Raw genomic sequence first — 23,125 nt, forward strand, 5'->3', positions numbered from 1 at the left:
TATCTGGGGTCTTCAGAGTATGCTCATGTCCAAGGCCCTTTGGGGACTCTATGAACTCCTGGAATGACTTCTAGGTCTCCTGTGACAAACACAAGTGCTCTTCCTGTCTTTTGCCTGATCTCAGATTGTCACCAGGAGTGTGTCATTGTGACACTATAGAGTCCAGGGAGAGAGATTCGCAAGGTTCCACCCTTCCCTGAGGAGGTATGGCTGTCAGGGATTGCTCTGAGCCATAGTCCTCAATAATGTAGGCACTGGGAAGTTGCCTTTGTCTAAGTAAATAACCCCCAACCCATGCAGGCACCCCCTAATTAAAGCAGTGGAACACAAAAACAAACAAGATACCCACAAAAGTATGAAGAGAACTTCCCCAAAAGAAGGGTTTGGCAGAAAGAGGAGAGGGTTAAGGAGGGTAATGGAGGGTATGATTATGTTGCATCCATGTGTGAAATTGTGAATGAATAAAATAAACCCCTGAGAAACTAGTTCATCCCAGAGCCCTATGATGGGGGTGGGGGTGGGATGTGGGAAGGAAGTCTCTGAAGTTGACACCATATGTGTACTCTGTAAAAGGGTATATATCAAACATTTTAGGCTTCATGGGCTATATACAGTCTCTGCCTTTGAAGTGAGAAGGCAGTAAGTAATACATGAATGAATTAACATGGCAGTGTGCTAATAAAACTTTAATGATAAAAAGTAAATAGAGGGCCTGATCTGGACAGTGAGCTTAATTTGCTTTATATAAACCAGAGGGAAGGGGTAAATGGGTGCCTGAGCCTTCTGTCATCTCTCTAACCCAGCAGTTCTCAAACTGTGGGTCTTGACCCTTTTGGGGAATCAAACTATCCTTTCATAGGGGTTACCTAAGGCCATCAGAAAGCACATACATTTCCATTACATTTCATAACAGTAGCAAAATTACAGTCATGAAGTAGCAATGAAAATAATGTTACGGTTGGGGAATCACCACAGCATGAGGAACTATATTAAAGGGTTGTGCATTAGGAAGGTTAAAAACCGATGCTCTAGCCCCTCTTCCCATCAGGATCTTGCGTATCCAGAAGGAGACTCCGACCTTACAGCGGAAGGAGCCCCCACCTTCGGTACTGGAGGCTGACCTCACAGAAGGCGACCTGGCCAATTCCCACCTGCCCTCTGAGGTGCTCTACATGCTCAAGAATGTTCGGTGAGTGTTGGGGTCTGGATGCTCTGAGGTTCCTGCAGAGCCTGCAGCTGCTTTGACCTCCTCCACTCCTTTCTCACTGCCCGTCCTACAGGGTGCTGGGTCACTTTGAGAAGCCACTCTTCCTGGAGCTCTGCCGGCACATGGTTTTCCAGCGTCTTGGGCAGGGGGACTACGTCTTCCGGCCTGGTCAGCCAGATGCCAGTATCTACGTGGTTCAAGATGGGCTACTGGAGCTCTGTCTGCCAGGGCCTGTGAGTAAACCTCACCGAGCCATTGGGGGAGGGTGGGCGCTGGGCATTTCTCCTGGAGTTAGACACTACTTTTGGGGATGTGTAGTCAGAAGTCAGGTTAATGATGGCTTAGTTTAGAGCTCAATTGTCAAGCCTTTGTCCAGTGAGGGAAAGCAGGTGTGCCTCAGTGGTAGAGCCCCTTCCTAGATGTCCCCAGTGAGGTGCTCACTGATGAGTACGTGCCTGGTATATGCAGGGCTCTGGGTTCTCATTCTAGTGCTATAAAAATACCAGAGTGACCATTTGGGGAGGTACACACAGATAGATGCAGGAAACAGCAATGGTTAGGAGGTTAGGAATTCAGTTATCACTGGGGTGAGTTGGAGATGAGGTCTGGTGGCAGCCACTGGGAGGAGGCTGGCACTGTTCAGTGGTTCCTGTGTCTTAGGACGGGAAGGAGTGTGTGGTGAAGGAAGTGGTCCCAGGAGACAGCGTCAACAGCCTTCTGAGCATCCTTGATGTCATCACCGTGAGTGACAGTTCCATGCTGGGGCCCCGTCTCATTAGCTCTGATGCTGCTCATGGCCCTTTGCACCAGGAAGGGTGCGAGGAGCAATGTGGTCTCACAGACCTTACCTCTTCTTCCCACGCCTGCGTCTCCCAGGGTCACCAACATCCCCAGCGGACTGTGTCAGCTAGGGCTGCACGGGACTCTACAGTGCTGAGACTCCCGGTAGAAGCCTTCTCAGCCGTATTCACCAAGTACCCCGAGAGCTTAGTGCGAGTGGTGCAGGTCAGCTGTCCTTTCACATCCTCTGTGGGTGGCGGAACACCCCACCCCAGCCATCCCAGGCATCAGTGCTTGGTGGATAGGCGTTCTTGTGGCTTATCACCACTGAGCAGCAGACCTCCATGGAGGCTGCTACGCTCACTGCTCACTCGCCTGACCACGCCCCTCTCCCGCTCCTGCCCTGACCCTGCAGATCATCATGGTGAGGCTACAGAGAGTGACCTTCCTGGCCCTTCACAATTACCTGGGTCTGACCAATGAGCTCTTCAGCCATGTGAGTTGGACACAGGCACAGGAGGATGAAGGGATACAATGGGGGGCACTCAGACACCCTGTAAATTGCTCTCTACTTCCCTACCCCAGGAGATCCAACCCCTACGCCTGTTCCCCAGCCCTGGCCTCCCAACCCGCACTAGCCCTGTCCGTGGCTCAAAGCGGGTAGTCAGCACCTCAGGGACCGAGGATGCCCCAAAGGAGACCTCTGGCCGACCCCCTGAACCCACTGGAGCCCCACTGCCTGGACCTGCAGGTACCAGGGCGACTCATTGCCGCTCTTCCCAGCCAAGGACTTGGGGCCACTCAGCCCCATCTGTGGCCTCTGTGTTCTTCAGTCCCTCAGTTTTTGTATTTTTTTACATGTGTATGTGGGGGAGTGCACACATGCTGTAGCAAGCAGTGGAGGTCAGAAGGTAATTTGCAGGAGTTAGTTCTCTCTTTCTACTATGTGAGTCCAGGGCCTAGAACTCAGGTTGCCAAGCTTGCTGCCTCGCGCCCTTGCTCGCTGAGCCTGGTTTTGCAGGTTTAAATTGATCCTGCCACGGGCACCTTGTGTCGCTCATTCCCTAATCCCAGCTCGAGGCCTATGGACCTGAGTGCAGGGTCCTGAGCGTTTGTCTCCCCAGGGGATCCTGTGAAGCCCACATCCCTAGAAGCCCCCTCAGCCCCTCTGCTGAGCCGCTGCATCTCCATGCCAGTAGACATCTCAGGTTCGGAACCCTGGTGGCGGGGAGTAAGGGGCGGGTGGTATGGAAAGGATCGTCAAGGGCCTAAATTTGAATCTAGGACATGCCGCTCTTCAGTCCTGATTTTGTTTTCTTACCTACAAAATGGGCATATAGATCCTATTTCCTTGGTTCTTACTTTGGTGGGTATGTTCTGAGATCATTCTCCTGCCAACTGTGTTAGGAAAGATTCAGGGGTAAAGTGTGGTCATCAATTAGTCATGGCTATCATGGTTGCAGTGTTAGCATGGAATTAAGATTGGTTATAGATGTGGTTACTAACTTACTTGTTTACTTTTTTTACTTTGTGCCTGAGTGTGGAAGCCAGGACTTTACACATTCTAGGCAGACACTTCATTAAGTTCCATCCCAGCCCCATCTTATTGGCTTTATTGCCTCTCCTCCATACATACAGGCTTGCAGGGAGGCCCTCGTTCTGACTTTGACATGGCCTATGAGCGTGGCCGGATATCTGTTTCCCTTCAAGAAGAAGCATCTGGGGGACCTCAGACAGCATCTGCTAGGGTGAGGCCCTCTTTACTACCATCTCACCACAGCCCCCCTTTCAGAACTCCGGCCTCGGCCAGTGGGTGAGTCACCGGAAGTTACAGGTCCCCCTGCCTTACACAGACCCCCACTCAGGAGCTACGGGAGCAGCCGGCTGGTGCCTGTGAATACAGCTACTGTGAAGATGAGTCAGCCACGGGTGGCTGTCCCTTTGGGCCCTACCAGGGCCGCCAGACAAGCAGCATCTTTGAGGCTGCAAAGAGAGAGCTAGCCAAGCTGATGCGGATTGAGGTGGGCAGAGTGTGTGGGAGGCTGGGTATGAGGGAGCCAGGTGAAAGGCCTGGCTGGGTCCATCTCAACTCCCCTCCCTTCCCAGGACCCCTCTCTACTGAACAGCAGAGTCTTGCTACATCATGCCAAAGCCGGCACCATCATAGCCCGCCAAGGAGACCAGGTAAGGCTGACCCTTTACTTCTGGTACCAGTTCTCTTCCTGTGACCGCTGATCCCTGACCTTTATGTAGTGATTGCTGCTTTCTTTCCATGGGGGCCAACTTCTTACACCTGTATTTTTAGCCTCCTACCCTGGGAGGTTGTATTGTATTGTTTTGAGACAGGGTCTCACTATGTAGTTCTGGCTGGCCTGGAACTCACTTTGTAGACCAGACTAGCCTCGAACTCAAGAGATCCACCTCTGCCCCCCTGACTGCTGGGATTTAAGATGTGCATCACCATGTATGACCTATCCTTGGGTTTTATGATCTCCACCATTTACCTTAAGTCCCATTGACCTACCAAGCCTTCACCCCTAGTCCTTGAACCTTTTCTCCTGGAATTCTCAACCTCTAACTCCCTCCTCTTGTGGCCTCCATGCTCTGTACCTTCCAGCCTTGGTGCCTGCCAGCTAGGATAGGTGCTTATTAAATAGTAGGAATAGAGCTGGGGATATAGCTCAGTTAGAATAGTACTCTCCTAGCATGCTCAAAGCTTTGGGTTTCACACCCAGCACAACAAAAACTGAGCATGGTGGTGCATGCTTGTCATCTACTATTCAGGAGGCAGAAGCGGGAGGATCAGAAGGTCAGGGTCATCCTCAGACACATAACGAATTCAAACTTACTCAGAGCTACATGAGACCTGGTCTCTAAAAGCCAAGAATGAATTTATGTAGTATATATATATATGGACACCAACAGGACAGTGCATGCATGCCCTTAGTCCCAGCACTCGAGAGGCAGAGGGAAGTGGAGCTCAGTGAGTTTGAGGCCTTCCTGGTCTACAAAGTGATTTCCAGGACAGCTAGGACTGTTAGACAGAGAAATCCTGTCCTGAAAAAAAAAAAAAAAAAAAAAAAAACATTTAAAAAAAATAAAAAGAAGAACCAGTTTGTGTGTGTGTGTGTGTATGAGATTAACCCAGGGACCATAAATTCCCCCTGTGTTGAGGGTACAGAAGAAGGGTAAAGTCATCATTGTGATTGCCATGGGTGTGGTTTGGAACTAGGTTGGTCTTTTATTCATCTTTATAATTTCTACTGCTAGTTGTAATAACTTGGGGTTGGGGATAGAACCCAGCACTTCACATATGCTAGGCAATGCTTCGCCCCTGAGCAGTACTCCGGCTCCGTTTGTATTGCTTCTGTTACCTCCGCTCCATCACAGGCCCGAAGGGTGGTTCCCCTGTAAGCTGGAGACACCACTTTAGAGCCTCCAGATAGCATCAGGGGTGTGATGTGTGTCTCCCCATCCCCCATTCTCTGTATGAGGAATCTGAGGCCCACTAAGGGAAGAAGCTGTGAGGCAGGCATCTAATATTCAGATGTGGAGGAGGGGACTCTGGAGTGAATGGGTGAACCTCAAAATATACATTCCTTTCTTTGTTTTTTTTTTTATTTGTTTGTTTTTTGTTTTTCAGTTTTCTTGTGTGTGTATACATATGCATACTTTTTTCATTTGTGTGGACATGTATATGAATGGATGCATGTACACATGGATGCCTTGATTTAAAGGCTCATGTTTTCTGTCAGAAAATATCCTCCATCCACATCTCTCATTCCAACCTAGAGTTTAATACCCTCAGTCTCTGGCTAGCTTGTGGTGGGGATCTACTCTCCTCCTGAGGCTGGAATGACAAGTGGTCTGTCTGCAATACGCACCTGACATTTCTGTAGGTTTTAGACTCTGTCATGCATTAGCAGCAAATGCTTTCACAGCTGAGCCAGTTCCGAGCTCCAGAGTTGACACCCACACTTTGTCTCCAGTTCCTTGTGTGACTCTAGGCAGAGTCTAGAAAGTCCTCGAGTGTGGGCAGGGAGATAATAAGCAGAACCCATCGGCTCCTTGCAGCAATGCAAAGGTGGCAGCCCAGGAAGCTTTGCTGGGCCTTGTAGCCCAGTGCGTCTCTGGTGACAGTTGAAGGAAGGAGTGGGATAGAGGCTCTGAGAGCCTGGCTGGAGTTGGGGGTCAGGTGGAGTGTGTCATTTGATGGGGATGTTCTACCTTCCCCTCAGCTGCTCATAGCAGGTGCAGGCTCCTTTGAGGAGAGGAAGTCCAACGAGGTTGATGTCAATCTTGTGTGGCCCTGGGTGGATGAGCTGAGGAAGTGCAGTGACACAGTCCTGTCCCCCCCCCACTCCACCCCACCCTACCTCACCCCCCCCAGGCCTTGCTGAGCAGGAAGACAGTTGAGTTGAACCCAGTCCTGACCTGCAGAAAGGCCTAACTAGTCTGTAGCCCCTGCAAGAGGCTTTGCTCTGTTTGTCTTGGCTTTATTGGGAACAGCTGTGATGCTCTGCCTATCTCTAACATTTCATTAAAAAGGATTTTTTTTTTCTTTTCTGTGTAGCCCTGGCCAACCTATAGACCAGGTTTACTCTATAGACCAGGCTGGCCTCAAACCCAGAGATCCAACTGCCTCTGCCTCCCAAGTACTGAGATTAAAGGTGTGCACCACCACTGCCTGGTTAGCTTTACTTTTTTTGTTTTATGTTTTGTTTCGTTTTTTGAGACAGGGTTTCTCTGTGGCTTTGGAAGCTATCCTGGAACTAGCTCTTGTAGACGAGGCTGGCCTCGAACTCACAGAGATCCGCTTGCCTCTGCCTCCAGAGTGCTGGGATTACAGGTGTGTGCCACCACTGCCCAGCAGCCTTACTTATTTTTATATATGTGAATGTTTTGCCTGCATGTTATGTGTATACATTATGTGTGTGCAGTGCCTGTGAAGGCCAGAAGAGAGCGGCATAGCCCCTGGATCTGGAGTTACAGATGGCCTCCAGCTGGCTATGTGGGTATTGAGAATTGAACCCAGGTCTTCAGCAAGAGCAACCTGTCATTTATTCTCTAGGCCTTGGTGCTTATTTAAAAAGGAGTGTGTGTGTGTGTGTGTGTGTGTGTGTATGTGTGATGTAACCCAGAGCCTTTGAACATGCTAGGCAAGTGTTCTACCACTAAGCCACCCCTCCCTGCCCCAGCATTTTAAAAATGAATATGTTTATTTTAACTGGGTGTTAGGTGTTAGTAGTACATACACCTTTAGTTCCAGCACTCAGGAGGCAGAGTCAAGAGGATTTCTGTGAGTGTGAGGCCAGCATGATCTACATAGCTACATAGTAAGACCCTGTGACCATGACCAAGGCAGCTCTTATAAAGGAAAATATTAATGGGGTTGTTTAGTTTAGTTTAGTCCATTATCATCATGGCAGTGTGCAGGCAGACATGGTGATGGATATGGAGCTGAGAGTTCTTCATCTTGATCCACAGGCAGCAGGAAGTGAACTGTCTCACCTGGCATAGCTTGAGCATAAGAGACCTCAAAGCCTGCCCCTACAGTGACACACTTCCTCCAATGAGGCCACGCCTCCTAATAGTGCCACTCCCTTTGGCACAATTTTCTTTCAAACCACCACACCATGCCCTGTGTTTTCTTCCTTCCTTCCTTCCTTCCTTCCTTCCTTTCTTTCTTTCTTTCTTTCTTTCTTTTTTATATGATGTGTGTTGGTGTTTGCATGTGAGCATGATGACCGTGGAATCCAGAGGCTCCACATCTGGAGCTGGAGTTAGGGGCAGTTGTGGGAAGCAAACATAGGTCCTCTACAGTAGCAATACGCATTCTTAGCCACTGAGCCTTTTTGCTAGTGCCCTCCCCCAAATGTCACATTTTTGATTGTTATGACTTGGGAAGTGTGTGTGTTCTCCCTAGACCAGGATACTAGAATCCCCAGGCTGTGCAAGGAGTTATCCAGACTAAAGTGTCAATAGTGCCAACACTGAGAAACCCTGCTGCACACAAGCGTCTTCCTAAGTGAGTTTTCTGCACCATCTCTAAGGTGTAATTAGGATATATAATGGAAAATTTCAAATGCACAGTGCTCCCAAATCTAAAACCTTGTGTCCACGTGATGTAAGTAGGGGGTCCATACCTGACCTGGGACAGAATGCAGTCAAACAAGCAGTAAAAATAGTGTATGAGATTACCTTTAAAGGGATTGGGAGGACAGCTTAGTTGGTAAGGTATGTGCTTTGCAAGCATAAGGGGATAAATTTGATCCCTAAAATCCACATTGGATTGCAGGCAGTGGTGTAGTGGTATTTGCCTGTAATGCCAGCACTGGGAAGGTAGAGGCAGGTGGATTGGGAGTGTTCAAGGTACTCTTCAATTACATAGATAGTTTGAGGCCAGTTTAGGCTATATAAGACCATGTCTTAAAAAAAAAAAAAAAAAAGACTAGGCAGGCAGTGGTGGTGCATGCCTTTAATCCCCTCCCTCAGGAGACAGAAACAGGTGGATCTCTGTGAGTTCCAGGCCAGCCTGGTCTACAGAGCAAGTTCCAGGACAGGCTTCAAAGCTACAATAGAGAAAACCTGTCTGGAAAAAACTAATTAAAAAAACTAAAAAGAATTAGCCTTAGGTTTTGCATATAAAATGTATATGAGACAAATCGACATCTGTTTAGACCTGCATCCTGCAGCCACAATACCTCATATTTCTTCTGCAAATATTCCAAAATCCAGCGGGGAGAATTCCAAAATACAAGACACTTCTAGACCCAAGCACTTTGGCTAAGGGTTTTTAGAAATGCTGCTTTATCCTTTCTTGAAAATTCTGAGTAAATTCATTAGCATGCTCAAGGCCCTGAGAATTCCTGCACTAAAAATTTCCTAATCTTACCTGGTGGTGGTGGTGAATTCCTTTAATCCTAGCACTTGGAGGCAGAAGCAGGGAGATCTCTATGAGGCCAGTTTGCCTGGTCTACAGAGCAAATTCCAGTATAGCCAGGGCTACACAGAAAAACCCTGTCTGGAAAAACTGGCAAAAAAAAAAAAAAAAAAAAAAAAAAATCTAATATAGAACCAGCAATCATGACAGCTCAGTTGGTAAAAGTACTTGTTGTGCAAGCCCAAGGTCCAGAGTTCAAATCTCCATTACCCACATGAAAAAAAAACAGGGTATTGTTTGTAACTTCAGCAGACCTGGGGCTTGCTAGATATTCAGCCTAAGCTAAGCAAGCTCCCAAGGTTAAACCTTGTCTCAAAACACAATTAAAGCCTGGCAGTGGTTGCTCATGCCTTTAATTCCAGCAGTCCAGAGGCAGAGGCAGGCAGATCTCTGCCAGTTCAAGGCCAGAGTGAGTGCCAGGACAGGCTCCAAAGCTACACAGAAAAACCCTGTCTCATTAAAAACAAACAATAACAAAAACAACAAAAAACCCACTATTGAGCCAGGTTCAGGGGCACATGCATTCTGGAGCAGATAGATTTCTGTGTGTTTGAGATCAAACTGGTCTACACAGCAAGTTCTAGGCCAGCCAGGGATACATAAAGTGACCATCTCAAACAAATCACAACAAAAAGAAGATGGGCAGCACCTGAGGAACAACACTCAGGGCTGTCCCTCTGGCTTTCACATGCACCCATGTACCTGTGTGTACACATCCACTCTCCCAATCTAAGAACGCGCCATAGCATGATTTTAACAATGCCTATGTGTAATCCAAGCACTAGCTGGAAATATGCATGTGTGTATATTTCACCTTGCCCCCTCATCACGGTTGGTGCTTTGTCTGGCATCAGACAGGTTGCTGTGATGGACAGAGTAAGCTCTTCCCATCTCTAGGCGGTTTCAATTCCTCTTCTATGAAGGGGTGGGGCTGGGATGTGTCTGACTGTTCAAGCTAACCACAAAAGAGGATCATCCATTTACTGAACATGTAGCTTGTCAGCGATCCTGTCCTGCTTGCTAGACAGGAGGGGGGAAAGTCTGTATGCCTTTGGTAAGTCGACAGTTCTGATGGCTGTCACTCAAAGGGGCACATAAATCCTTGTAAACTCAGAGGGCTTAGAGCTACAAAGGCCACATTCTTGGCGCTACAAAGACTGGCTTAAATAGGGTGGTACCTCTAAGGATGTGACCACCCGCAAAGAAGGAAGGATGGAGCAATGAGTTAGGTGTAGTTGGAGGAAAGGTCAGTCTAGATAGAGAGCAAGTTGTGCGAAAGTCCCTGGGTGGTGCTGCTTGGCTTTTGAAAGGCCAGGAATATTTTTTCTTTTTATTACATTTATTTGTGTGTGTGTGTGTGTGTGTGTGTGTGTGTGTGCACATGGTCATACTCACATGCTTGTATGTGTGTGTGTGTACACATGAAATGATGCACTTGTGGAGGAAATGACATCTTGGGGGAACTGGTTCGTTCTTTTCATCATGTGAGACCTGGGATTGAACTCAAGTTGCCAGGCTTGGCAACAAGTACATTTCCCAGCAGAGTCATCTTGCCTGTCCCTGCTTTTGCTTTCTTGAGGTCTAGCCTGGAATTCACTGTTCAGTCTAGGGTCGCTGAACTCTAGCACCTCTGGCCTCTGCCTCCTGAGTGCTGACCTGTTTGAGCCCTAGCACTTGGGGGAGGGGGTGTGAAAAAAGAAAAACACTTTAAAATATCTTGGGATAGAAAGGAACATGCTCTGGACAGAAAACAAAAGTGGTGGGGATCAAATGGAATAGCTACAGGAGTGCAAAGGGGACCCGTTGCTTTAAAGTTTTTATTCTTTTTTTTCTTTATGTGTGGGTATATATGTGGGCATGCACAACACAAGCATAGGCGTTGGTCAGAGGACAGCCTTTGGAAATCATTTCTTTCCTTCCATTAGGTTGGATTTGGCTGTCAAGCTTGGGAGCAGATGCCTTCACTCTGAGCCAGTGCAAAAGCCCTGAGAGGGTCTTTTCAAGGGGGATCCCATTATCAAATAGTAGTACACGCCTCATACAGTTTGTCTATGTAAAGTGTATGTTTTACCGAGTTTTTGTGTATTCAGAGTTGTAGGATTGATTTTAAAGCATTTGATCACCTTGGAAAGCCCTCCTTAGCTGCTAACCTCTCACCCAAGGCCTGGCAATCACTAATCTTTCTGTCTCCATAAATATGAAATATGTTGTCTGCTTTATTTTTATAAGATAGGATCTCAAGTTGCCCAGGCTGGCCTTGAACTCCCTATCCAGCTGAGAGTAGCCTCATCACCAAGTGCTAGGATTACAGTCATCTGCCTCAGGCCTGGCTCTGTGTTCTTGCAGCCTCCTGCTGGGTGGGTTTCTTTTGTAAGAAATTCATGGGCCTTAATCTGACCTAAAGGTTTGGTAATCCACTAGCAATGTCTGTCTTGTGTGCAGATCCTGGTGTAGATACACACATAGCATCATCCTATCTTCAGAATTCAATCAACAAGGACTGAAAATGTACTTAGTGTGGCTGGAGAAGTAGCTCAGGAGCATTTGCTGCTGATCCAGAAGACACAGGTTCAGCACCCAGCACCCACACAACTCATAACTGCCTGTAATTCAAAATCCAGGGATCCTTCTAGACTCTGGAGGCACCAGGCAGGCATGTGGTGTACATATCTACAGGCAAACAAAACACTGACCACATGAAACAAAAATCTTAAAAAAAAAAAAAAAAGGCTGGACAAGGTGGTACACCCCTTTAATTTAATCTCAACACTCTTGGTACAGGGATAGGTGGATTTCTAGAGTTCAAGGCCAGCCAGGTCTACATAGCCGTTCTAGGCCAGGCAAGTAATAGTGAGAGCCTATGTCTAAAAAAGAAAAATAAATAAAACCTAGGTAGGCCTAAGGCTAGTGTGTCTGTATGGACAGGTATAACATTTCCTAAGCAATACCACATAGCAACTTTTATATGGTATTAGAGAGTATAAGTAATTGCCTAAAAATAGTTTAAAGTCTACAGGAGAGTATATAGTGTTCTATGCAAATTGATACCAGTTTGTCAGTTTGTCCAGGTGAATTAAACATCATGAGTTTTGGTATCCACAAGGTGTCCCTGGAACAATTACATTGGACACCAAAAAAAAAAAAAAAGGACTAATAGTTCATACTGAGTATTTCGCATTCCCTACTTCTGCATTCTGCAGTCTCTGGGTGTGGGGATTACTGATGCATATCCAGGCACCTGTGTGTCTGGGGCTGGGATTGACTTCTAAGCTTCATCTTTGCTAGGCAAGCACTGTGCTTTAGTGAGCTACACTTTAAATTACAAGCATGTTTCACATGTCCCAGGCTGATCTTGAGCTGGGTGTGTAGCTGAGGATGACATTGAGCCTCCACCTGAGGGCTGGGACCAAGTCATGTGGTGGGAATTGAATTTGAGGCTATCACATGCTGTAGGCACTCTACCAACTGTGCTACCTTCTTGTGTGTTGTATTGTATTCCATCTTGTTTCTGAGATAGGGCCTTACTATGTAGCTCTGGCTGCCTCCAAAATCAATCTGTCTTCCTGCCTCAGCCTCACAGGAGCTGGAATTGTAGATGAGGCACATTTGGCTGGCATGCTTTTTTCTCTTTTACTTACGTTGTTGAGACAGGGTCTCAAATAGTGCAGGATGGGCTCAGACTTGCTCTGTAATCAAGGGTGACCTTGACCCCTCCTTGCTTCACAGCATTCTGCTTTGCTTCCAGAGTGCTGAGTGCTGGGATTGTAGGTGTGCACCACCATGTCTGTGTATGTGCTTCTGGAGATGGAACCTGGGACTTATTACCCCAGTAGCTGTATCCCCAGCTTTTTCTTAACCTTTCTTTAAGCTTTCCTTTGAGGTGCCCTAGCCTGAGTTAGATAGAGAGGAAAGGCTCTGTGGCTGCTCATCTCATCACCCAACCTCTGTCCCAACAGGATGTGAGCCTGCACTTTGTGCTCTGGGGCTGCCTGCATGTGTACCAACGTATGATTGACAAGGCTGAGGAAGTGTGCCTGTTTGTGGCACAGCCAGGGGAGCTGGTGGGGCAGCTGGCCGTGCTTACCGGGGAACCCCTCATCTTCACACTACGAGCCCAGAGAGATTGTACCTTCCTGCGGATCTCCAAATCTGACTTCTACGAGTATGGCTGGGATTGGGCTGGGCGTGGCACCTGGATGACCCCGGTCCAATTTTTTTTTTTTTCCAAGTGGGGGAGAGATCAAGACCTCATCCCCCGACCTTATTTCTAGAAGGGCAGGAAGGAGCCCCCAGATTGGGCCTCCCCACTCCTTCTGGGGCAGGTGTTTCACTCCCAAGCCGACGACACCCTTTTGTTTATTCCCTTTAACGTGTTCCAGGAAAGCCTGGTACCATACATCCTTTCTCTTTGTATACAGGATCATGCGTGCACAGCCCAGTGTGGTGTTGAGCGCAGCACACACGGTGGCTGCAAGGATGTCCCCCTTCGTGCGCCAGATGGATTTTGCCATCGACTGGACAGCAGTGGAAGCCGGTCGCGCGCTCTATAGGTACCGTCCCGATCCCACCTCACTGCTCAGACCCTGCCTACAATTTTGCCTGACCCTCTACTCTTCATCCACCCCAGGCAGGGCGACCGCTCAGACTGCACCTACATTGTGCTCAATGGGCGTCTCCGTAGCGTCATCCAACGAGGCAGTGGCAAGAAGGAGCTAGTGGGGGAATATGGCCGTGGGGATCTCATTGGTGTGGTAAGGGCAGCCCCTATCTGTCTCCAAGCATAGGCAGCCCTTCACCTAAATGTACATCATCCTGGTAGTACAATGGAAGTGGAGAATGCCTCCCCAACTTCAGCCCCGACCCAGGCAGCTGCTTCCCTGACTCGTTCTTGAGAATGAGAATCAGTCAGTCGCGGTGGGTGAGGAGTTCAGACTCCGCCCTCAGTATGTCTTCTCAGGTCCCCATCATCATCTGCGGTGAATTCTTATTTTGCATCCCAGGTGGAGGCTCTGACCCGGCAGCCACGAGCCACCACAGTGCACGCTGTGCGAGACACGGAGCTGGCCAAGCTCCCTGAAGGCACCTTAGGCCACATCAAACGTCGGTACCCACAGGTGCATCTCCTGGCTGGGGAGGTGGACAGCAGAGGGCGGGGCTCCCTGTGCCATGCTGCCCTAGTCGGGGTGTAGCCCAAGTAACAGGATTTCTAGCCTCCCAGGTGAAGGAAGCAAAGGTGGGACCTTTCTGTCTCACCCAACACCTTTTTCCTCGCCTTTTCCCAACCCCCCCTGCCTCAGGTCGTGACCCGCCTTATTCATCTGTTGAGTCAAAAAATTCTAGGCAATCTGCAGCAGTTGCAAGGACCCTTTCCAGGTGAGTTTGCCAACCCTGTAAACGGCATGATGGAAAACAGTATTCCACTGTAAATCTTGCTGGGGGTGGGATTGGGACCGGAAATTGTGTGCCCTTGCCACACATGCATCTAATGTAGTCCTTGTTTCCAGGCAGCTTGTTGATTGGGGTAAAATATGCTAATGGAAGATTTTTTTTTTTGGTGTGTGTGTGTGTGTGTGTGTGTGTGTGTGTGTATTGTGTATTTTGAGACAGGGTTTCTCTGTGGCTTTGGAGGCTGGCCTGGAACTAGCTCTTGTAGACCAGGCTGGTCTCAAACTCAAGAAATCCACCTACCTATGTCTCCTGAGTGCTGGGCTTAAAGGCATGTGCCACCACTGCTCAGCAGTGGATTCTTTTTTTAAGTAAGGACAAGACTTGTATTATCATATGTGTACGTGCATATGTGGGTGTCTGAACATGTGTGAAGGTCAGAGGAATTAGTTTTCTACCTTCCACCATTTGTGTCTAGGTGCCCAATGCAAGCTGACAGGCTTTGAAGCAACACATTTTTGTTTGTTTGTTTGTTTGGTTAGTTGGTTTGGTTTCATTTGTTTTTTTTTTGAGACAGGGTCTCTCTGTGTAACAGCTCTGGCTGTCCTGAAACTAGCTCTGTAGACCAGGCTATCCTGGAACTCACAGAGATCTGCCTGTAAGCAACACCTTTACCTGCTAGCCATCTCTTAAGTCCATTGGGGTGCATTTTTCAGCAGGGAAGTTGGTTCCTGGTCCCAACAGAAGACAACCTGAGCATCCTCAAAATACCACAAGAGAGCTTGTGGTGTATGGCACTAGAGGCATGTAGTTAAACAGCTTCTGAGGTTAAACTGGCCTGCTGGAAGTGTGGTTCTATGCACTGGAGTGTGGTTTCTGTGAACTAGACTAAATCACAGTGCAGTCTGTTTAGGCTGTGCCACCAACTGGGCCCAAGCTTCTACAAGTTTGCTAACCTTTCCCCAACATGAACCTTGACACTGAGGGAATCAAGGTCATGTAGGTAGGAAAGACATAATTTAAACAACACTCGTAAAAATCCCAGTGTTGGGGCTGGTAAGTACAGAGAGGGACACAAAGTCAGGTAAATTATGCAGGGCTGTAGGCAGAAAGTGGAAGAGAAAGAATTGTGGAGGCTTAATTTCTGAGACTGTGGCCTGAGCCTTGACAGTTGACCTAAAGCTAGATGTGGTGGCTTGGGGGTTTTGTTTGTTTGTTTGTTTTGAGACAGGGGCTCATGTTGCCCAGGCTGGGCTTGAACTCACTGTATATAGTCAAGGATGATCTTGAATTTATGATGCTCTGGACTCCTTCTGAGTGCTTAGATGACAAGCATATGCCACCACGTCAGGTTTATGTGACATTGTGGATGGAACTCAGAGGTTGTGCAAGCTTAGCCTAGCACTCCACCAACTGACCTAAACCCCCAGTCCAGGGATTGGTGCAACTTGAGGAGGGATGGGGTCAGGAACAAAGGGCCTTGGAAAGCATTTGAGCTCATTAGGTTGTTATATAGGGGAGAAGAACCAACCAGAAGGTAAAGTATGATAGAAGAATCAAAACTATATTCTTGTCTAGTTGGATGTGAGGACACAGTAGCCCAGGTCAGAATGGGAGCAAACCCAAGTGGTTCTAACATTGCATGATGGGTGTAGTAGCACATGTCTGGTATCCCAGCACTTGGGGGTTGGAGGCAGGAGGCAGGATGTCTAGGTCATTCTCATCTGTATGAGACCCTGTCTTAGAAAAGAACAACAGCAACAAAATTGCATAATGGGTCTCACTAAGATTAAGGCCAAAGATAAAGGGTACTGGCTATGTGGTAACAAGAAATACCCATGGGCAGAATTATATATTGGGTACTACAGTCATGGCCTCAGTATGGTGCTATCATAGCTCAGAGCAGTGAGAGGCTATAGGCTGGGGGATAAAGAGCAGGGGTAGAGGAGAAGGTGGAGGATGAAGAGGAAGTAGAGGAGACATGGGGTGGGAGGCAGGGCAAGAAGTTGGGGTGGACAAAGAGATAGAGAGGGAGATAAGGTAGTAGAGATAGAAGAAGGGGTGTGGGGAGGTGGAGGGGGGGGAGAAGGCATCTACTCCAGGCAGAGTTGCTCAGCAGTCGGTCTGCTATTGGTATTTCAACAGGCTCTGGGCTCAGTGTCCCTCAACACTCAGAACTGACCAACCCAGCCAGCAATCTGTCCACTGTAGCCATCCTCCCTGTGTGTGCTGAGGTGCCCATGATGGCCTTTACTCTGGAACTACAGCATGCTCTGCAAGCTATTGGTGAATGAGGAAGTCTGTCTAGTGGGACCGTGTCTGTACACACCAGTTATCCCTAATAAGTGGATATACCCTGGTGGGTGGGTGGTGGATAGGATGGAAAAGATCCTAAGCCACAGCAGTGGGTGGCAAATATCTGTTCTAGGAGAGGCCTCCCAAATGTCGAACTAGGTTCCTGATTTCTATTCCTCAACTACCACTAGGTCCCACGCTTCTCCTTAATAGTGACATCATTCGAGCACGCCTTGGAGCTTCAGCACTGGATAGGTGTGTGGGGGTTGGGGAGTGGGGCTGGAAGGGTGGAAGGTCTATATTGGAGATTCTTTCAGATTGGGTTGGAATGCTAGGCCTCTGAACAAGGTGTCCCATCTGGGATCAAAGGGAGACTATGTGGGCAAATCCCTCTTCATAGCAGGGGTGTCAAACCAGAAACCCAGGAGCCATATGCAGTTCTCATAGCTACGAGTGTGGCTCAAAACATACTTAAATGAGTGGTTTTAGCAGTAGTAGTAGTAGTAGTAGTAGTAGTAACTTAATCACATGGTTTTTGGCATTTTTGTAGATGATGCCATGTAGCAAAGTAATGCAAAACAAATACGTGAAAATAAACATACCTGTGCCCTTTCGACACCTGAGTCCCCATTTTGACACCCCCACCCCATCCCCACTTTGGCATGAATTTTAATTGCCGGGACCTGGGTTTATCTAACTCTTCCCAGCAGTAGGATTACACTATTTGTATATTGGGAGAGGTTGTGGGACCCCAGGCCAGCTCCAAGATGACACTCACTATCTCATCCCAGCATCCAAGAATTCCGGTTGTCAGGATGGCTGGCACAGCAGGAGGATGCCCATCGCATTGTCCTCTACCAGACGGATACATCACTGACTCCCTGGACCGTGCGTTGCCTACGCCAGGCCGACTGCATCCTCATTGTGGGCCTGGGTGATCAGGAACCCACCGTTGGTCAGGTCTGGAGACCGTGTACAGTAATACCCCACCCCCATTCTCCCCTCAGGATTCCTTGCTGCTCTGTGATGGAGCTGAGTTTGTCCTGGTGAGTGTAGAAAGGTATCAGTGACCTCCACCTGTCTCTGTTTTCCACAGCTGGAGCAGATGCTGGAGAACACTGCCGTGCGTGCCTTGAAGCAACTGGTTTTGTTGCACCGAGAGGAAGGCCCAGGTCCCACGCGCACAGTAGAGTGGCTCAACATGCGCAGCTGGTGCTCGGGGCACCTACACCTGCGCTGCCCTCGCCGCCTCTTCTCACGCCGCAGCCCAGCTAAACTGGTGAGGGATGGAACCTGAAAAAGGACTCATCTTCTAAAGGGTGGGGCTTGGGTGTGGCACAAATAAGAGCCCTGGGAGGCACACCTTCTTGCGGGTATAATTTGGGGGCTACTTCCCCTTCCAGTGACACTACACCTTGAGAGTAACCGCTCTTCTGTCGGGGGTTGAGGTTTGGGCATGGCTTGGAGAAAAGCCCTTAGCAGAGTGGCATGGCCTCTGCTGCTTCCGGTTGGAGTTTGGGGGAGCACCCATTAACCTGTGGGCATAGCTTGAAGTCATGCCCTCTCCTGCCTATGGGTGGAGTTTGGTGGCCAAGTCTTATCTGCCTAAGGCTGAAATTTAGGTGTACAGACTGCTCCTCAGGGGCCCAGGGCTCTGGCAGGGTCTTGAGAGAGCCCCTCCCCTTGGAGGCACACCTTCCTCTGACTAGAAGCAGGACTTGGGGAGTTGAGACAGTCTGGCCCATGTGGGGGAAGGATGAGTGGCAAAGATCAGCCTATGCCTGAGTGATCCCCTGGACCTGGTCCCCATACCCGAGTCTAATGCATCTTTATTCTTTCTTGGACCCCAGCATGAGCTGTATGAGAAGGTCTTCTCGAGGCGTGCAGACCGGCACAGCGACTTCTCCCGCTTAGCACGAGTGCTCACTGGAAACACTATTGCCCTGGTGCTAGGTGGGGGTGGAGCCAGGTAAGGGGGCAGGGGCATATTCACAGACATAGCTTCCTTACTGGGGCATCCTAAGGGGCAAGGCCATGAAGCCCAATGGGTGGGGCTTATTACTTGGGATAGACCCTTCTTTTCCAGGACGGGAAGAAGGAGCAGGAGGATTCCTAGGGGCAGGTCCTAGCAGAGCCCCACTTTGTCATTGGGTCCCCTCCATTCTGCAGAGGCTGCTCGCATATTGGGGTGCTGAAGGCATTAGAGGAGGCAGGGGTACCAGTCGACCTCGTGGGTGGCACATCTATCGGCTCCTTCATCGGGGCCTTGTATGCAGAAGAACGCAGCGCCAGCCGTACTAAACAACGAGCCCGGGAATGGGCCAAGGTGTGTTTTATGGGTATAAAAGAGATGGGGTTGCAGCATCCCAGAAGTACAGGGAGACCTGTGATGATGCTGTAACCTGATCCGGTAGTGTGGGCAGGGTTGCATGCTCTGGAGATTCTGCCTAGATTCTTATGGAAATATAAGAGGGACCTGGGATGACTCTTCTGTGACTTCTTAGCCAATGACTCTAATCCCCAAACTCCAGATAGAACATTGATGGTACCGTGTGACAATCACAACCCCTGCTGTTCCTGGAGCAATGATCTCTCTGTGATTCTAAGAAACTCATTCTGACCTTTTGATCCATAGAGCATGACTTCTGTACTGGAGCCTGTATTGGACCTTACATATCCTGTCACCTCCATGTTTACTGGCTCCGCCTTTAACCGAAGTATCCACCGTGTCTTCCAGGATAAGCAAATTGAGGTATGTCCATCCCCCTTCCTGTCTCTTCCCATGGGTTTTCTACCCCCTTCTACCTCAGTTTTTACCCTTTCCCAGGACTTGTGGCTGCCTTACTTCAATGTGACCACAGACATCACTGCCTCGGCCATGCGTGTCCACAAAGATGGTGGGTGCCATCCTGCCTGGCTCCGCTACAACCATGCTGGCCAGTTGTGTAGGGGTGGGCTGTAGGGGAGGGGCAGCTGAGAATCTGGGACGTTGTTAACACAAGTGACCGTCCACCTGGGCCTGTCCACCAACCACTAACCATCACCCACTAATGTCCCGAAGGCCCCAGGTATGTCCATTTTCAGGGGTGGGGAGCTGGGAGGCTTGTTGGGCACTTCACCCCCTCCCGCCATCCCCCACAGGCTGCGTGTGGCGTTACGTCCGGGCCAGTGCCTCCTACTGTCCCTACCTGCCCCCGCTCTGCGACCCCAAGGATGGGCACCTGCTGGTGGACGGGTGTTACGTTAACAACGTTCCAGGTCAGCGAGCCCATGGGCTGGCCGGGCCTCCAAGTGTGTCTGAGCGTGTCTGTGTGTGTCTGTGTCTGTGTATCCCACCGGGCAGGCTCCCTGTGGCGCTATGTGCGTGCCAGCATGACGCTCTCAGGCTACCTGCCCCCGCTGTGCGACCCGAAGGATGGGCACCTGCTCATGGACGGTGGCTACATCAACAACCTGCCAGGCAAGTGGCTGCCCACTCACATCTGCATGGACATTTGTCATAGGCTCATGCCCACGCTGACTCCTGCTCATGCAGACTTGAAGGGGCTGGTACATGTGGATGAGTGAGCTCAGGCAGACACACACAGACTGACACGCATGCATATACTCATGCATACAAACAGACATGTGAGTGTATGTGGACAGTAGCATGAACATTTGAGAAGTACACATGTCAGGCATGGTAGCACGTATATACTTGTGATCCCAGAACTTGGAAGGTAGAGGCCTGGCAGTGGTGATACACTTTGGAGGCAGAGGCAGGTGGATCTCTGATATATGTGTATATATGTACATATATACATATATACATATATATACATATATAAAACACATATGTATATTATTAAAAGTGGACTCTAGCTCAGTTGGTAAAGAACTTGCCTAATGTGAGCAGAGCTCTACATTCTACCTCCTGCTCACACAAACGAGGCATGACACTGCATGCACATTTGTCATCCCAGGACTCAGGAGACAGAAGCAGGAGAATCAGGAATCAGAGGGCATTTTTAGCTCCAAAGCAAGTTCCAGACAAGCCTGTGTGTAAATAAATAAACAATGAAGCGCCTCTCCGTTCTCGGGTGTTACAGTGGACATAGAGAGGTGCACACATGAGGAACAAGGGCTGGTGCACAGTTACACATGGAAATATGCAGAGAATACACTTCTGCATACGCACACTAGTTCCCCATGCACATTGTCTCTCAGGTGCTTACATAGTTACATAGTTACATAATTACACATGGAAATATGCAGAGAATACACTTCTGCATATGCACACTAGTTCCCCACGCACACTTGTCTCTCAGGAGCTTACATAGTTACATAGTTACACATGGAAATATGCAGAGAATACACTTCTGCATACGCACACTAGTTCCCCACGCACACTTGTCTCTCAGGAGCTTACATAGTTACATAGTTACATAATTACACATGGAAATATGCAGAGAATACACTTCTGCATACGCACACTAGTTCCCCACGCACATTGTCTCTCAGGAGCTTACATAGTTACATAGTTACACATGGAAATATGCAGAGAATACACTTCTGCATACGCACACTAGTAGTTCCCCACGCACACTTGTCTCTCAGGTGCTTACATAGTTACATAGTTACACATGGAAATATGCAGAGAATACACTTCTGCATACGCACACTAGTTCCCCACGCACACTTGTCTCTCAGGTGCTTACATAGTTACATAATTACACATGGAAATATGCAGAGAATACACTTCTGCATACGCACACTAGTTCCCCACGCACACTTGTCTCTCAGGTGCTTACATAGTTACATAATTACACATGGAAATATGCAGAGAATACACTTCTGCATACGCACACTAGTTCCCCATGCACACTTGTCTCTCAGGTGCTTACATAGTTACATAATTACACATGGAAATATGCAGAGAATACACTTCTGCATACGCACACTAGTTCCCCACGCACACTTGTCTCTCAGGAGCTTACATAGTTACATAATTACACATGGAAATATGCAGAGAATACACTTCTGCATACGCACACTAGTTCCCCATGCACACTTGTCTCTCAGGAGCTTACATAGTTACATAATTACACATGGAAATATGCAGAGAATACACTTCTGCATACGCACACTAGTTCCCCATGCACACTTGTCTCTCAGGTGCTTACATAGTTACATAGTTACATAGTTACACATGGAAATATGCAGAGAATACACTTCTGCATACGCACACTAGTTCCCCACACACACTTGTCTCTCAGGAGCTTACATAGTTACATAGTTACACATGGAAATATGCAGAGAATACACTTCTGCATACGCACACTAGTTCCCCACGCACACTTGTCTCTCAGGAGCTTACATAGTTACATAGTTACACATGGAAATATGCAGAGAATACACTTCTACATATGCACACTAGTTCCCCACGCACATTGTCTCTCAGGTGCTTACATAGTTACATAGTTACACATGGAAATATGCAGAGAATACACTTCTGCATACGCACACTAGTTCCCCACGCACACTTGTCTCTCAGGAGCTTACATAGTTACATAGTTACACATGGAAATATGCAGAGAATACACTTCTGCATACACACACTAGTTCCCCACACACACTTGTCTCTCAGGAGCTTACATAGTTACATAGTTACACATGGAAATATGCAGAGAATACACTTCTGCATACGCACACTAGTTCCCCACGCACACTTGTCTCTCAGGAGCTTACATAGTTACATAGTTACACATGGAAATATGCAGAGAATACACTTCTACATATGCACACTAGTTCCCCACGCACACTTGTCTCTCAGGTGCTTACATAGTTACATAGTTACACATGGAAATATGCAGAGAATACACTTCTGCATACGCACACTAGTTCCCCACGCACATTGTCTCTCAGGTGCTTACATAGTTACATAGTTACACATGGAAATATGCAGAGAATACACTTCTGCATACGCACACTAGTAGTTCCCCATGCACACTTGTCTCTCAGGTGCTTACATAGTTACATAATTACACATGGAAATATACAGAGAATACACTTCTGTATACGCACACTAGTAGTTCCCCATGCACACTTGTCTCTCAGGTGCTTACATAGTTACATAATTACACATGGAAATATGCAGAGAATACACTTCTGCATACGCACACTAGTAGTTCCCCATGCACACTTGTCTCTCAGGTGCTTACATAGTTACATAGTTACACATGGAAATATGCAGAGAATACACTTCTGCATACGCACACTAGTTCCCCATGCACACTTGTCTCTCAGGTGCTTACATAGTTACATAATTACACATGGAAATATGCAGAGAATACACTTCTGCATATGCACACTAGTTCCCCACGCACACTTGTCTCTCAGGTGCTTACATAGTTACATAATTACACATGGAAATATGCAGAGAATACACTTCTGCATACGCACACTAGTTCCCCATGCACACTTGTCTCTCAGGTGCTTACATAGTTACATAGTTACACATGGAAATATGCAGAGAA

General features: G+C 48.2%; 1 protein-coding gene across 6 annotated transcripts in view; it reads left to right on the forward strand.

Moving 5' to 3' along the window:
- The window catches only part of Pnpla6 (patatin like phospholipase domain containing 6), a 34,082-nt gene that overhangs the window by 5,350 nt on the left and 5,607 nt on the right, over positions 1-23,125 (forward strand). For 4 of the 6 annotated variants that reach the window (XM_051205337.1, XM_051205338.1, XM_051205339.1 and 1 more), the window contains 24 exons: positions 1,049-1,189; positions 1,281-1,440; positions 1,868-1,948; positions 2,084-2,212; positions 2,403-2,483; positions 2,573-2,738; positions 3,112-3,195; positions 3,626-3,735; positions 3,841-4,008; positions 4,094-4,171; positions 12,887-13,092; positions 13,349-13,480; positions 13,558-13,681; positions 13,931-14,044; positions 14,228-14,303; positions 16,461-16,601; positions 16,802-16,865; positions 17,402-17,570; positions 17,707-17,889; positions 18,461-18,579; positions 18,780-18,936; positions 19,246-19,362; positions 19,438-19,507; positions 19,954-20,070. In XM_051205337.1, coding sequence (XP_051061294.1) covers positions 1,049-1,189; positions 1,281-1,440; positions 1,868-1,948; positions 2,084-2,212; positions 2,403-2,483; positions 2,573-2,738; positions 3,112-3,195; positions 3,626-3,735; positions 3,841-4,008; positions 4,094-4,171; positions 12,887-13,092; positions 13,349-13,480; positions 13,558-13,681; positions 13,931-14,044; positions 14,228-14,303; positions 16,461-16,601; positions 16,802-16,865; positions 17,402-17,570; positions 17,707-17,889; positions 18,461-18,579; positions 18,780-18,936; positions 19,246-19,362; positions 19,438-19,507; positions 19,954-20,070 — 2,987 coding nt within the window. Of the gene's footprint in view, positions 1-1,048; positions 1,190-1,280; positions 1,441-1,867; positions 1,949-2,083; positions 2,213-2,402; positions 2,484-2,572; positions 2,739-3,111; positions 3,196-3,625; positions 3,736-3,840; positions 4,009-4,093; positions 4,172-12,886; positions 13,093-13,348; positions 13,481-13,557; positions 13,682-13,930; positions 14,045-14,227; positions 14,304-16,460; positions 16,602-16,801; positions 16,866-17,401; positions 17,571-17,706; positions 17,890-18,460; positions 18,580-18,779; positions 18,937-19,245; positions 19,363-19,437; positions 19,508-19,751; positions 19,869-19,953; positions 20,071-23,125 lie in introns of all 6 variants that reach the window. The other 2 variants (XM_051205340.1, XM_051205336.1) reach the window with 1 other exon arrangement.

The sequence above is a fragment of the Phodopus roborovskii genome, unplaced genomic scaffold (assembly GCF_943737965.1).
Source record: "Phodopus roborovskii unplaced genomic scaffold, PHOROB, whole genome shotgun sequence".
In the NCBI taxonomy this organism is placed as follows: Eukaryota; Metazoa; Chordata; class Mammalia; order Rodentia; family Cricetidae; genus Phodopus; species Phodopus roborovskii.